Genomic DNA, 16,649 nt, shown 5'->3' on the forward strand with positions numbered 1-16,649 from the left:
TTCTGCAACACAACGCATCCGTCCCAATATGCCAAGCACCAGCTAATGAATTTATCATCCAACTTCCGGAATGTCGTGCAATGGCAATGACAACGGATGCTGCGCAGACGCAAGTGCGTTGTAAAACCCCAAGTTTCTACTGAAATTCCCACTTAAGGCTCTGAACGTATGCCCCTTTTCATTTCGTATGTCGTCCAAATGTCCAACATAGTTGGGTTCTCTCAGCACTGCGGCTCTCTCTTGTGCTTCGGTCCGCCTATCATGTGCCTCGACGGCACGCCCACTCAAGGTGCCACTACGACGAAAACACCTCCAAGCCTCTCTTTCTGCCCAACGTGCAGGTCATCGCATATGCTTCGATAGACCCGAGGCGGTCTAGATCGGAGTCGCCCCTCTCATGCCATCCTCATAGGTTATTATATTGGTCATTCTGCAGACATGGTTTTTCCTACCGTTCCGCGATTTCGAATACTGGCAGCCTAGTCGCGGCAAGGCGAATGCACAAAACAATGTCGCACATATCCAACACATCAGCGCATCCCACTCTAGTACTGGCCCGATGATATGCGGTGCCATCTCGCGGTTCCGAGTCCTAGCCTATTCTGTCTGATCGTACAGACACTGGATAGAGTTGCATCCTGAAGTCTTCAGAAAGTTCTGTGGAGTCTTCCAACTTACACATCGACACGTGGGTTACATGTGATTTGTGGATGGCTTCTCGTAGTACGGATGAATAACCCATCTCAACTCGCAATCAACTTCCGGCAACGACTCTGGACGCAGATGTTTCCGCTGCCACTGATTTGACATACTTGTTGCACCGCTTTGTAATGAAGAACTAACGTTCCGGGCAGAGGTGACGTGGGCTCCGCTTGACCCCGTTTGACCGGCGTCCGCCTCCCCGGCCACCAAGTTCGATGGGCACAAGTGCAAGGGTCGAGCCATGGGGAGGAAGTACGCCTTTTCGTCGTACCAGCCAGGCAGTGATATATTTTGTAGAATGGCGGAGAACATGGGTTCAGGATGAATACGAGCAGGGACTTGGCGTTTCCCGGATTAATCGAGCTGTCAGAACGGCCAGTGATCAAAAATTGGTTGTCTCGCTACCAAGGGACGTCTTAACAAAAAGCTGTAGATATCCACTGTAGACTTGCGCATTGTAGCAAAAGGGAGCTCAAACAAACCCCCAGACCTCCCCACTCAACTTCTGAGATCTTGCCCGCATTCTTGGGATTGCACGGGGAGGTTAAATAGTTTGACCGTCAGACATTGTCATCGGAAGCATACTGATACTGCTTATCTCTAATGGAACCTACAAAGAAGCGCCTGATAACCACGCCCGTTGCCACGGTACCCATGACCACGTACGTTGCCGTTGGGATTGCGTCTTGCACACCGTCGCACACCACTAGCTGCTCGTGCCGACGACTCTTTCATCTTTCCATACCACATCGCGTAGCCACTCACCCAGAATCTGTTGATACTGAACCGTCTTCAATAGAGCATCTTGAAACCCCTGAGATCCCTGCATGCGCTCCCTCATGTGATCGAATCCGTGGATCTGGTCAGGGACGAGCAGCCACTGGACAGAGCCACGGTCATCAGTATGCTGAAATGCAAATCTTTCATCGTCTAGAATTAAATGCCCCTGTTCTTTCGCCGGCTTTTCCTGGCCAACCTTGTTGTCAGGGGTCGGCTCTGGCCGCCCAGAGAGTTGGAATGCCAAACGCCATGCTTCATGTGCGAGTTGATCCAACTCGGCGGCCACCACGTAGACATAAGGAGGGAGGGCAGCTCGCGTGGCGAAAACAGGCGACAAAAGAGGATCGCGCAGGTCTTGCCCATACGGTATGTAACTCCAGTCAAACAGAGAAGCCATTGACGCCAAAGTGTCCGTCTTCGCTGCTCGTGGGCCCTCGCCGAGCTCCGGCTTGTAGTACCGCCTCGCAAGTCTTTCCACGTTGATACTCATATCCACCGGGGGATAAATCGGTATGACGGCTGACGGCTTGATTCTATCGCGGATCGAGGGGAGTTGACAAACGCTCAGCGCAAGGTTTCCGCCAGCCGAGAAACCAGTGATGGCGATACGGTTCTTGTCGATGGGCAGGCTTTCATCATCGTACACGGCGTGTATGAGAGCTTCCAAGTCCAGTCCCTGGTTTGGGAAGGTAGCCCAAAAGGGCGCCTTCGTGTAGTTCAACGCCACTACCATGACATTGTGCATATCTGCGAAGCGCCGGTTCCATTCATCCGAATCGCGCGGCGCGCCAAGAACGAAACCACCGCCATGAATACTGTAGACGAGGGGTAGGGTTTGATTTGAGGTTTGGTCGTAACTGTGGGGGAAAAACAGGCGGACGGGTAGATAGGATCGCGGCTCGTAGGTTTTGACAATGTCAGGTCGGATTTCGGGAGGCCAGAAATACTGGTTTGCTTCATCGATCCATCCTAGAGGTGTTATCACGGTCTTTAATGCAGATATGAGGAGTCCGTTCTTCGCGCGGGTGAAATAGGATGGGTAAGGTAAGACGTAGGAGTCTGTAGTTGAGGCCATGAGGTTTTAGGTTTGCGTGCTGTTCAGAATGACAGCATTCAGTGACTATGTTAAAACATCTTTTCGGCACCTCGCCTGGAACCTCATTTGGTTTTATGACATGGACCACACACTGACAGCGGACGGTCAGTTCAGGTGAGACGTTGCACGGAGGAAGCGACGAGGCGGGGAGTCCTGGGCCATTCATCAAACTTGTGATACTACCATCGACTTCGCCTGTCGTTTTAGCAGCCAATTAAAGAGCAAAACGAAACCGAATCGACTCTGCTGTCGCCATTATGGGGTTGACATACCACAGGCCCAGTTGATCAACCCAAACAATCTGTGCCCGTGTGAATTTGAAGTCCTCATCTGCAATTGTTGAAATGTTTTTAATCAAGTTCAGAAGTCTACTCCGATCTGGCACCGACCCAAGGTAGAGAGCAACGGCCCTGACGCACGTGCCCCGTTTCGTAGTTTCCAAAGTTCGGAGTTTCTACGGAGCCCTCGGCATAACGGGGCAATTTGCCGCCCCTCTACCAACTTCAAGCGGTCTTCAGTCCTCCACCGATAATTCAGAAATCGACGAGCATATCAGTAATGATCGGATTCGTATCTTGCTGTAATAGAGATCGAAAAACACCCCATCAAGCCATTGTCGACTGCATGTCGGTATTCCCAGGGGGTGGGGGCAGAGGGGCAATACATTGAAGCCCATTGAAGTCCCTCTAACGTAATCCACCCATAAGTAAGCTACAGCCCCTAGCGAGCCACCATTTTTGGCACAATGGGATGATGAGCAACAGCATAACCAGCAAAGTTGAAGCTATTCACGACGTTATTTTCAACCAAATATTTCAGAGTCACGCGATAATCTCCTTCCAGGCACGGTTAGCAAAGGCAACAACGTTCCTAAGGGCTTGGCTGACTCCTTTTTGTGACGGCCGGTGTCGCGATGCCACGAAACCCACTAGCTGTGGACCCGTAGGAGCACTGGCCATCTGAAGGCGGGATTGAAGATCCTCAGATGTGAGCCAGCCTGTTTTAGTTTCTCTTTCTTTCCTTGTCGAGAATCGTTAAGTCAATACAATGCATTAGAGTGTTTTGACTCTTCAATTGTGCTCACCGTGACACTTTTCACTTATTAACTAAGCCTCTTGCTTATCTTTCTGGCGCTATTTATCTCGATCAGTTAAAATACACACCCCACGGGCCTTCTTCGTTCTCCCATTTCTATTCTCCTACTATTTCTTAACGAGATCCTTGTTAACCACCTTTAAGACTAGATTATCTGCTAGAGATATTGGTGAGTCTTTTTAATACAAGAAAACCATGCGCTATAGGGGGGTATTATAAACTGCAATAAGTTAAGCTATATCGCTATTGAGACGGGGTCGGGCGGTCAGTAGGATATACATACCACCTAGCATACTGTCAGGACGGCACCAGAATAGACGCTCTCATCTGATCAGACAGCTCTCGTTGCATGGATTACAGTAGCGAGGGTCTTGCTCGCTTCGTGACTCTGGGTTCGCAGGTTGGTCAGATGTGTCCTTCGTAACGACAAGAGGGATGCCTTTCGGGGTAGGACGCCCGTCCGTGGAAGCCAAGCACAATAGCCAGGGCTCTGAGGAATAATACGAAGGTATAATAGGCACTGGTTGGGTCTGATCCAAGCAAGACAGGGTTTCTATGGGCGTCAAAGTCAAGGTGAGGGCGAGAGAAGTTGATTTGATAATGAATTATTATGTGAATATGAAGAATGGGCTGAAGGAAAAGACTGTGAAGACTGGCTCGAAGAGAAACTGTCGAAAGTGTCGAAAGTGTCAGACTATGTCTGCTGCTTGCTACCTTATCTTCTTCTTGTATCTTCTATGCCAGCAGGTATGTGAAAGAAAGTTGTTGAAGTTGTTATTCAAATTGAGTGATGTCGAAAGGGATTAACTTTAAGGAGGAGAAGACCATCCTCAGCTCCATTTTCACTGATGTCTTGCCTTGCCCCACTGCACTATTAACCTGAACATTAACACTGTCAGAGAACAGAATGCCATAGGCACCAGTGGGTGTCAGGACACTGAACGCAGGACACCGGTGGGCCGCCGGAGGGGTGTTTCGGACAAAAGACTCCCGAGTCATGATTACAATCTATGTGAAGCTTTGGGATGACGAGAGTCAAGATCCTTGGCATCGCCGACCCTGCTGTTATGCCGGGTCCAAGCGGCGGCCTAGCTATCTATATAAGGACCATCTCGAAGTAGGATAGGGAAGGAGTTGTCAGAGCCACAAGTTTCATCCGAGGCGGGCCAGCTTCCACCAGGTAGGAAGCCGTTTGTGGCGGCTAGAGAGCCGTTGAAGCCGTTTGCAGCGGATAGGGAATCGCTTGGTTGCAGATAAGGAGCCGCTGTCCAAGATATTGGCCGAAGTCGGAGGAACACAGACATACGGAAGCAAACATCCAGAATCCAAGAGAGAACCTCGGCTGGCTATAAGTAAGGAGTCGAGACGGAGGAAGATAGAGAGGGCAGAGATCAATGCATCACCGTGGGCACCCCTACCTGAGACCGCCAGTGACCACCCGGTATTACGTAGGAGGGACGCCCGTTACTCCCCATCACTCTGTACTATTGCCTTCGGCCTAGCCGTACCCTGACAAACACGTATACTATTCTCGTCGGTAAGGCTTATATAATAAAAGGGTCTATCCGATACTTCGCAACGATCTTCCATAGATCTTGTAGGGATAAGCTAGTACTTCTCTCAGCGCCTAGGATATTACGGTACATAATAGATCTAAAAATAAAATAAAATAAAATAAGAAAGGATCCTCTGGTGCTGACAACCTTCGCAATAACCCAATACAGTGAGAGATTCTATCATGTCGAAATCCAAGTACTAGGGGCTGTATTAGTACTATGAAGGTGCATAAGGGACCAATCCAAGTTGGCCCTGGGGGGTTCCTAAATACTACAATGCGTGCCTGCCTGCCTGGTACCCGTCCACACCTGAGACCACAACTTCCCACGGTATAGCGTAGCTAGGTGATATGTGACCCCAAGGAGGGTCACCCTGTAGCTATGGATAAGATAGGCAGCCTACGAGTGCCTTCGACTAGCTAGATAGCTACTTAACCACGCTTCACAATACACACACTTTACACCCTATATATACTCACATCACTGGGTTAAAGTATTCTATCGATCCTTCTATCTGTGAGGGCAACCTAAATAATAGTCCTTCGATTAATCCTCTTATCTAAGACGGTAAAATTCCCTTACCCTTGAACATTAAGAAGGTAGTAAGAAGTAACCGTTAATTTCTAACGTGGTTTAACACCGAGTCGCGCATATCACCGAGTCGCGCACTTTTTCAACTTTTCCAACCTTTTGACTTCAACACTTATTTCCTCAACAACAACACCATGTCAGTTAAAACCCAAGAAGCCAAAATCAACCTTGCCATCGAAGCTATCCGATCGACCAAAAATATGAGCCAACGTCGAGCAGCAAAGCTATACGGTGTACCCGAGTCCTCACCAAGATAGGAAAGAGCTATTGTTCAGCATGTACTTGACCTAGATTTGAGAGGGTTTCCTCCCCGGCTCGAGGGTGTGGAAGATATGGCCAATTCCATTCTTGCGACGCGGGGTACCCGACGCGTCGGCAAGCTCTGGGCGCATCGCTTTGTAAAGCGAACCCCAGAGTTACAGACGCGTTTTTCTCGCTCGTATGATTTCCAGAGGGCCCTCTGCGAGGATCCAAAGATTATTGACGACTGGTTCCGGCTTGTATCGAATATGAGGGCCAAATACGGGATCCAGGACTGCGATATGTGGAACTTCGACGAGACGGGCTTTATGATGGGCGTTATTCAACGCTCGATGGTCGTTACCTCGTCTGAACGTAATGGTAGAGGCAAGAAGGTCCAGCCAGGTAACCGGCAATGGGCCACGGCGATTACCTGTGTCAATTCGGAGGGTCGCGACATCCCGCCATTTCTGGTAATTCAGGGGAATTATCACCTTGCTAATTGGTATACTGAGGGGGACCTACCAGCCGATTGGGTAGTCAAACCGACCGAAAACGGGTGGACGAACAACGAGACTGGTCTAGACTGGATCAAACATTTCAACAAGCACACTATCTCGACCAAAAGAGGCGTGTATCGGCTGTTAGTATTGGACGGGCATGAGAGTCATACATCGGCCGATTTCAAGTCTTATTGCAAGTCTAACGGCATTATTACTATCAGTCTGCCCCCGCACTCGTCTCATCTAACCCAGCCACTTGATGTCGGGTGCTTTGGGGTCTTGAAACGTATATACGGTCGAGAGATTGATATATTTATCAAGTCCCATATTAACCACATTACTAAGGTCGAGTTCTTTATCGCCTTTAAGGAGGCTTATTTAAAGACAATAACCGACAAAAACATCAAGGCAGGGTTTCGAGGAGCCGGCCTAGTCCTCCACGACCCTGAAGCCGTTATCTCGAAGCTGGATGTTAAGATTCGGTCGCCTACACCCGTTAGCCCCTCTCTTCCAGATGCTGACCCTTGGGTTTCGCAAACGCCAAATAACCCGACAGAGGCTCTCTCGCAGTCCGATTTTGTCAATCGCCGAATCTCCAGACATCAGGGAAGCTCTCTGACCCCAACTTTTGATGCTGTTGGCCACCTTGCGAAGGGTATAACTCGATTAGCCCATGAGAATACCCTCTTGAAGGCTGAGTGCTCCACCCTTCGCAAGGCAAATGAGGCACTAAGCAAGCGTCGGAGGGCAAAAAAATCGCGTGTCCAGCAAGGAGGTGCACTTACTGTCGAGGATGCCCTGGACATTTTGGCCTGGAAGGACGCGGAGGCCCAGGTAAAGGAGGACAAGCGCTCTAGGGGGGGTAAAGAAAAGGCTGGTCCGTCGACTGTACGACGATGTAGTAAGTGTAAGAAGACCGGACATAATGTAAAGACTTGTCAGGTCGAACTATAATTGTCAGATGTATATAGCTCTGAATAAATTTCAATAAACTTTAGTCTGTTGTGGCTTTTTAATTGAACTTGAAATTATAGTGTGGTAAAAAGTGCGCGACTCGGTGATATGCGCGACTCGGTGTTAAACCACGTTATATATATTTAGAAATAGAAGTAACGTAGTCCACGGTCCAATTGCACACACGGCCAATTGCACACTTTGGCAGACCTTATACGACAATGTATAAGTTAATTCAACCACAACGCCTATCATCAATTGAAACTACTCAAAATCGTTATCTTCAGACGTCTCTACATCATTTCCACAAGTGCGCGCATTATGTCCGGGCTCGCCGCAGATTCTACAGCGCCGTACACGCGCAATTCGCCGCCTCGTACGACCACCAATTTGACGAAATTCGTCATGTAACTGCCCATCAACCTCTCATTGAGACTGTAGGTCCTGTCCAGCTTGTATACGAAGTGACCCTCCACTCTGTAGCTGTTTTTTCTTCGCACGGCGACGTCGACTTAAGGTCTCATTTGCCTTGTACGTGTTTAAAAACGCCGGTAAAAAGTCTTCTTTCGAGATAGGACTTATATGTGCTCGCATGAGATCTTCGATTTCTTTTCCGTACGCTCTTTTTAACCCGCGAAAACAACCAACATCAAGAGGCTGGAGCTTATGCGACGAATGAGGAGGCATACAAAGCGCTAAGATATTGTTAGCTTTGCAATATACCTCGAAATCGGTCGAGTGATGGCTTTCGTGACCGTCGAGGATCAATAGGCGATGAGTACCTTTCGTACGAGACTTGGTGTGATGATCGAAGTGTTTTATCCAATCTTCGCCTCTCTCGTTCGTAGTCCAGCCATTTTTAGTAACTGCGATAACCCAATCAGGCGGTAATGGGCTGTTTTCGTACCATGACGAGAGGTGGGTTTTGCCGGCGAAAATGATGTACGGAGGGAGGGCATAACCGGACGACCCAACGCCTTGAATAACTGTAACCCCTTCCCGATTTCCTTGCTGGGCTGCTCTAGGCCTTCCGCGCCGATCAGAAGTCGTCACGACCATTTCGGACGAGATTTGGCCCATCACAAAACCGGTCTCGTCGAAGTTGTAGATATCCTCCTCCTAGATCGCATATTTCGCAATTGTATTCCATACCAGGTCAAACCACGCGCGATACGCATCGGGATCTTCGCATAGGACTCTCTTATAGTCGATCCTTCGATTTAAACGCGTCCAGAGGTCTAGTTGTCGTCTTACGAAGCTCGAGGCCCAGTTGACGCCGACGCGTCCCACGTCGCGACTTCGAAGTAATCGGTTGGCCATATCTTCAACACCACTCAATCGGGGAGGAAATGCTCGCGAATCTAGGTCTTTTATATGTCTTACGATGGCCTCTTCTTCGGAAGGAGTCAACTTTTGCGTTGGCGATCGCATAATCGCTCGAGCGGTTTTACCGTCGCGTCGATACGCAAGGGTTCTAAAAGGTACGTTATAGATCTGACCAGCGCGACGTACACTTAATTTTGGATCAGATTGAAGCGCATGTAAAGCTAGAATCATATCACTTTCATTCCAAGAACCAACCATAGTTATGTGGTGCAAAACCGCAGGTCAAAGTGGTAGCGTACGAAAATCTGCCGAAGTGTGCAATTGGACCGTGGACTCCGTTATATTTACGGTTACTAGGCTAATTAGCAAAGTCCTAACTATCCTCTCGAGAGTTAATAACTATTGTGAAGGTCAACCCTCGCAGACTCACTACAACCAGGTGACCTACAGCTGGAACACCTGCCATGGCAGTGCCAGATGGGAAGCCAATCATAACCCCTGTAGGAGCCCCGCCAAGCGTGGACGACTTAGTCGCGCTCCCTCAAACCTAAGTTGTCATCTTCTTTCCTTCGCTCCTTAGAGTAGAATCTTCGTCGATAGCACCTAATCGAGGTCTCTACCAATGCGATGCAACCCAGGTCGTGACAACTATAGGGGTTATTACCGATCCTCTTACTAATCCCCTTTTAATCTATATTATAGGTATTATCGTACGTAACACTATCCTTTCGAGCCTAATCTAAACTATGGACTCTACATATCTGATGCGAGTGCATATGGGCTGTGAATTGTTGTATTGGGAAAGGATGGCCAGGTCAGCTATTCTGGCCTGGCAGAGCTCTTTTATAGCTCTTATCTATCTTATCTCTAGCTATAGGGCAACCCCCCATGGGGTCACGTATCAATATCTTTAGCTTAAGATAGCGGTCTGGAAAGCTAGTATACTAACGAATCCCGAGGGGGTCCTTATCTTCTTTAGCTTCTAGTAAGTTTACTATTAGCCCTTGTATTACTTTGATAGATCAAGGCTAACCCCACGTAGCTAACTGAGGTAAGGCTCCTTCGATCATTGCTTTATTAGTAGATCATAGTTACTGCCAGTATTAGTGGGCGGTAGCCCGGTTCTAACTGCCCTAAATTCGGGCTTGGAGGGTTTTGTTTGGGGACCCTAAAAGGCTTGGCTGCTTTGCATATACTAGGGAATACCCCAGCGCGGGTAGACTTAATGGCTTTACTGATCTTGTCTTCCTAATCCATCTGCCTAGATATGACGAAGAAAATTGACGTAAAAATTGACGATGTTGTTAAGTTGAACGAATTCGACAAGCCGAGATTGGGTGGCACGCTAGGGGGTGTGGCACGCTAGGGGGTGTGGCACGCTTATGGGTGGATTACGTTGCTTCTCAGAGGTGATGAACCCCCAACAAATGCCTCACGCCATCATAGGCATCAAGGCTTCAACTCCATAGAGTTTCGGTGTGCGCAAGCTTGATGCCTTGTCTACCTATGGGAAATTCTCGTCATTGGCGATTTTCTCCATTGAGAGCTCCGGTTGGGTAAAACCAACAATGGAATCCGCAGTTACTGTACCGTCAATTTGGGACTTACGCCTCGTCGTCGGAAACAATGTCGAACCCCGGCACTAATGACTGGAGTCGCCAATCGGCTTGCTCACCTTGAACATGCCTAGGAGCTGCCTATTTCAGCAATCCGGCTTCATATGGACATGGATTCAACCACGTGGTAGGCTATCTTCAGCGAACTTCCAGGGGTCATTTCGAAATCGAATAACAATGGAATTCGGAGCTGACGAGTCTGCGGTGGCCTATTAGGCCGATATTATGTCTGCGATGAATTGCACTGGCACGCTTACTGGCAGTCAAATGATTTCATCATTTTCTCGATTTTTCTTCTTTCAGTTGTCATTCAAGCAAATTGATCATCATTGGAACTCGTCAGCCAACTCTGCTTTGGCTACGTAGGCAGCCGCCAACTTGTGACTAGGATTTCCAGTTGTGAACTCAAGAGATAAATAACACTCAATTGAAAACATTCTCACTTAAGGCCTTGTATCTTTCAAAGTATAACAGACTTGTGGCTGCGGCCGAGTCATACGATGTTGTTCTCTACCTGCAGCCAAGACGACGCCATAGGCCCCGTCGTACTCGGATGTCGAGATGGCTTCGATTTTACCGTCAAGTTCGAGCAGATATTCCTATCCCTGGTACCATCAGTAATCTTTATCGTGTTATCGGTATGGCGAATCTGTTTGATGGCAAGAAAACCAACTGTTATCGATGCGCCATTACTCCAACTCACCAAACTGGTATGTAATTAAGCGACTACCCCGTATGAATGAGTGACCGCTCACACAGCTCAGAGTGCCATTACTACCTATGTTGGTCTTCAGCTGTCGCTTCTCATCCTAGTTGGAGTGCGCTCCTTCAACGTGACGAGCCTGGCAATAGGTTGTGCTGTGTCGCAGCTACTTGCAGCCTTGTGCATGGCCTGTTTATCCCTCTTTGATCACAGCAAGAATCCTCGGCCATCAGTACTTCTCAACGCTTATCTTTTCATAACCATACTCCTCGACGTAACCGAGACTAGGACCTTCTGGCTTGCCTCGGGCACGAAGGCCGAGCAGACTTACACCTGCATCTTCACCGCCGGAATAGCTGTGAAGGCGCTGATACTGCTCCTAGAGGCCCAGAGGAAAGCGAAATGGGTTATGTGGGATGCGAAAGAACACAGCCCAGAAGAGACGAGTGGGATATACTCCTTGGGAGTGTTTTTCTGGTTAAATTCATTGTTCCTTGATGGGTACAGGAAGATCCTGCAAATCAGGGATTTGTACCCCCTGGATCAATCCATGGGCGGCGAGTCTCTCCACCGACGGTTCAGCAAGCACCTGGACTACGAAAAGTTGAAGAGAAGCAAGTATGGGCTTTTGCAGGTACTGGCGCGCACCTTGGTTACGGCTCTTCTTCTACCCATCCCAGCTCGACTTGCTCTGCTTGGATTCAACTTCTGCCAGCCGTTCTTTATCAGTCGCCTTTTGGACTACCTTTCCCATCTTTCTGGGCCCGATACCACTGCATCTGCCAATGTTGGTTACGGCCTTATTGGCGCAAGCGTCGCTATATACACCGGTATTGCCATCTCAAACGCCCTGTACGGTTATTTCCATCAACGGATGCTCTACATGGCACGAGGGTGTCTCGTGACGGCAATCTACACGAAAGCCGTCGAAGCCAGTAATTTCTCGGGAGACGAGGGCGCCCCGCTTACTCTCATGAGCAGCGACATAGAGCGCATCATCATAGGCTTCGACAGTCTTCACGATATTTGGGCGGCTTTCATTGAGACTGGCATCGCTGGCTGGTTGCTTTATACCCAACTTGGAGCCGCCTTCGTGACACCACTCGTGGTTGTACTTGTCTGCGTTCTGTCTACTACCGTTCTTGTTCGATACACCGGGCCTTCGCAGAAGGCATGGATGGAAGCGGTGCAGCGGCGTGTCAGCTTAACGGCCACCGTGATAGGAAACGTGAAGAACCTTAAGATATCGGGGTTAACTACGCCTGTGACTGAATTTGTACAGAACCTTCGTGTTGATGAGCTGGCATCAGGCTCCCGGTCCCGCAAACTGTCCATTATGGCAGCACTTATCGCATTTGTTCCGCTGCTGGTAACACCCTTCATTACATTCGGGGTTGCTGCTAGGAAGGGCCTGAACGCTACAAGACTTTTCACGTCGCTGTCGTTTCTACTCCTGATGGCCAATCCCCTTCAGACAATATTTCAGAGTATCCCGATGCTCATAGCTGGCCTGGCCTGTCTCAGCCGTATCCAGGCCTATCTCGAATCGGAGACGAGGAAGCAGAGGCGAGCAACCCTTGACAGCGCGCGAGAGGATTCAGAGAAACAGTCCAAAGATGTTCCAACGTCGACAACCGCGATTGAAGTCCGCAATGGTTCGTACGGATGGGAAGCAAGCAAAATTGTTCTCGACAACGTCAACCTCGAGGTGCCCAATTCAGCTCTCACCATCATTGTCGGTCCCATTGGGTCTGGTAAATCTACCCTGCTGAAGGCGCTTCTTGGCGAAATACCATTCAACCAAGGAAGCATAACTATGGGCGCAAGGTATGCACGGGTTGGGTACTGCGACCAATCGGCATTCCTCTACAATGGGTCAGTGAGAGACAATATCGTTGGATTTTCCCCTTTAGATCCCACTAGGTACTCTGAAGTTATCGAGGCTACAATGCTTGCATTCGACCTGGAAAAACTACCTCTTGGAGACCACACTAATATTGGTTCGAATGGAATAACCCTGTCAGGGGGCCAGAAACAAAGAGTTGCCCTGGCCAGATCCCTTTACCTGCAATCAGACCTACTTGTTTTTGATGACGTCTTTAGCGGTCTCGATGCAGATACGGAAGATCAAATTTTTCGACAAGTATTCGGGCCGGATGGACTCATTAGGCGCCGCCATGCTACAGCAGTGCTATGCACTCACTCCATCAGGCATTTACCAGCAGCTGACCACATCGTTGCGCTTGGAAATGGCACCGTGGTCGAACAGGGTACTTTCCAGGACCTCATGGCTAACGAGCGTTATGTCCACAGCTTAGGAGTCAAGTCATCGGACAGCGACACGCCATCAGATGTGGCAGAGTCCAGCGTGTCAATGCAATCCCAACCCGACTTGCTGCGGCAAGCCACCACTGCGTCTTCCGTATTGGTGGACAACGATAAGTCGAGACAGATTGGCGATAGCACAGTCTACAAACTCTACTTCCAAAGCATGGGCCTACTTCTGGCGGGCAGTCTCTTCTTCTGGGCAGCAGTTTTGGGCTTTTTTTACAACTTCCCAAATATCTGGCTCACGTACTGGAGTACCGATGTTGTTTCCCAAAATCCAAAGCACTCCAATGCATTATATGCCGGCATTTATGCGTTACTCCAGATAAGCTGCCTGTTGTCTTTAATGACGCTGGCCACACTGCTGCACCTCGTCGCTATCAAAAGAAGCGGTGCGTCTCTTCATTGGAATGCGTTAAATACGTTGATCAACGCTTCATTAGCTTTCTTCACCAAGACGGATCAGGGTACAGTCTTGAATCTGTTCTCTCAAGACCTGAATCTGATCGATAACGATCTCCCCAATGCCCTTCTCAACGTTCTCTTTACCGTATCTGTATCAATAGGTCAGGTACGTTGGGGTTGTCTTTTAGACTTCAAAAGCTTCGAGTTTAGTATGTGAACGTCAACTATGTTCAGATTGCTAATCTTCCTCTCGCTAGGCTTGTGTAATGATTACGTCTTCCCCCTTCATTGCCATTAGCTACCCCTTTCTCATCGCGCTTCTGTGGGTGGTGCAAAGATTTTACCTACGAACTTCAAGACAGCTTCGACTACTCGATCTTGAGGCAAAGAGTCCTCTTTAGTAAGCCGAACCCCAATCGCCAATCCCAACCAGAGAATATATTCGTGGTATTTGGTGGATGAGGATGCTCAACTGACCAACTCATCAGCACCCATTTTCTAGACACATCGAAGGGCATTGTTACCCTTCGCGCTTTCGGGTTCATTTCCGAGGATCGCAAGAAAAACATCCACCTCCTGGACAACTCTCAGCGCCCTGCCTATTTGCTAGTTATGATCCAGCGATGGCTAACGCTTGTACTAAATTTTGTGGTCATGGGCATGGCAGTTCTGCTCACTGTCCTGGCTATCAAGACGCGGGGCTCCAATGGCTTCACTGGCGGAGCAATGGTAACCCTAATGCAATTCGGTGAATCGCTTTCTGGGATTGTCATTTTTTACGTATGTCCTTCACCCAACGGTGTTTCACAAAACCTGAGGACTGACAAGGTGTACAGACTCGACTCGAGACCTCCATCGCAGCAATTGCTCGGCTGAAGTCATTTGACGCCAACGTGAAACCGGAGAACAGAGACGACGAAGATATCATACCGGCGGAAGACTGGCCACAGAGAGGCGATATTGAGCTGAAGGGCGTCTCGGCAAGCTATGAGTAAGACGGAAATCATTTGCTTCTTAACTCGAACTCCGACTAACATAGTGGATAGCACTGAGGACTCACAAAACGATGAGCTACCCAACTTGGCTCTCCGCCAAATCAACCTCACCATCGCTCCCGGGGAGCGAATCGCAATTTGCGGACGCACCGGAAGCGGCAAGTCCAGCATCCTTGCCCTCCTACTGAAATTACTCGACCCCTTAAGCGAAACCCCGGCAAACGTCTACATCAACAAGGTGCCCCTTCACCGCCTCGACCGTCCCACGCTCCGTCGACGCATCATCGCCGTGCCCCAAGATGCCGTTTTTCTCCCCGACGGGTCTACCTTCCAAGAGAATTTAGACCCCTTCGACCACGCAGGCGTACCAGAATGCCAGTCCGTCCTGGAAACAGTCGACCTGTGGTCTTTCGTCCGGGAGCGCGGCGGGCTGCAAGCCGGTATGAGCCCGGGAACGCTGAGTCAGGGGCAGCGGCAGCTGTTTTCCCTTGCACGGGCTGTTTTGAGGAGGCGGATACGCGCTCGGAGTCTGGGACTGGGTGGTGGGGGCTCTGAGGGCGGGATCCTACTTTTGGATGAGGTTACTTCGAGTGTTGATCAGGAGATGGAAAGGGCTATGCAGGAGATTATCAGAGTGGAGTTCAAGGAATATACAGTTGTGGCTGTGAGTCATCGGTTGGATATGATTATGGACTTTGATAGGGTGGTGGTGATGGACCAGGGGGAGATTGCCGAGGTTGGGAATCCCAGGGCTCTTTCGGGGAGTGAGGGAACGAGGTTCGGGGATTTGTGGAAGGCAGGTGGTAATTAGATTTGTCAAACTCGACAGATGCACTCGGTGCGGAAGGTCGTGGAAATTCTGCGGGACGAGGCCGACAAAAGACTTCACGAGCGCGAAACAAGTAAATCCACGCAAAACTGCCTGGATGACACCAGCTCAAAAGTAACAGGTCAAACTTTTGGCTTTTAGGGTACACAAAAGGACATTGGTATCATATGTTCGGGTAGCTTTCCCTGAGGTGTTAGACAGGGGTGGCATTGATGGCATCATATCAATTTACTCTCTATGTAGGTACCATTGGAGCTGAGAATGCTCAGTGATAAGTTGAGAATCCAGACTATGAAATGGTGAACACGTTAGCCCCTTCGCCAATCACTTCATCGTCAGGAAAAACCTCGATAGCTGCACCATACCCTACGCAGGTGCTCATGCCAGCTACCTATGCCGATCTTTCGGTAAGTTAGACTGCGGTTGATATGGATGGGTGAGGAGCAATGCATATCCAACTGTGCGAGATTCCGGTGTAACCGTAACTTAATGAACAAGCTTCTTGGCCAATGAAACATATAGCATTCTCGCTGAGAATTATGACGAAATTGAATCTCTACCTAAAACATCCGGTATATGGAGTTTTCCATCGGACTCCATACCCAATCACTTCACGTCAAGCCTTCAACACTGAAAATCAGGAGCATGAGGGGTTCCTTGGGTCACTTCTGATCATTCAACCATAACTGCGAACAGCCACAGTCTCGCACTAGCAGACGCAGTACAGTGATCCATCTTGGATGTCATCTGCACCGCAGCCTTTGGAGGAGCTTACGGGGCAGACCGACAGCCTGGACACGGTCAGTTCCTCCAGCGAAAGTTACAGCATGAGGAACGATTCCCAAATACAGTGACGAATATGTTACGGGAGTCCTGGAATTATCCGGAACTATCTGTGCACCTGCACCACACGATCGGAAGGTGTAAGCA

General features: G+C 49.2%; 2 protein-coding genes across 2 annotated transcripts; one reads left to right on the top strand and one right to left on the bottom strand.

Annotated features, from left to right (window-relative positions):
• Positions 1–1,408: 1,408 nt before the first annotated feature.
• Positions 1,409–2,557, bottom strand: BCR38DRAFT_459315 (alpha/beta hydrolase fold protein; the record flags this gene model as incomplete). The annotated part of the gene is made up of 1 exon (XM_040862269.1): positions 1,409–2,557. One exon carries the CDS (start codon positions 2,555–2,557, stop codon positions 1,409–1,411), a length of 1,149 nt encoding a protein of 382 aa, XP_040713507.1.
• An 8,012-nt stretch (positions 2,558–10,569) lies between these two features.
• Positions 10,570–16,015, top strand: BCR38DRAFT_396328 (putative ABC multidrug transporter). The gene is made up of 6 exons (XM_040857644.1): positions 10,570–11,169; positions 11,224–14,061; positions 14,153–14,295; positions 14,384–14,675; positions 14,732–14,886; positions 14,942–16,015. Exons 1-6 carry the CDS (start codon positions 10,960–10,962, stop codon positions 15,699–15,701), a joined length of 4,398 nt encoding a protein of 1,465 aa, XP_040713508.1. The 5' UTR covers positions 10,570–10,959; the 3' UTR covers positions 15,702–16,015.
• Positions 16,016–16,649: the final 634 nt, after the last annotated feature.

This window comes from Pseudomassariella vexata, assembly GCF_002105095.1.
Source record: "Pseudomassariella vexata strain CBS 129021 chromosome Unknown BCR38scaffold_10, whole genome shotgun sequence".
Classification (NCBI taxonomy): domain Eukaryota; kingdom Fungi; phylum Ascomycota; class Sordariomycetes; order Amphisphaeriales; family Pseudomassariaceae; genus Pseudomassariella; species Pseudomassariella vexata.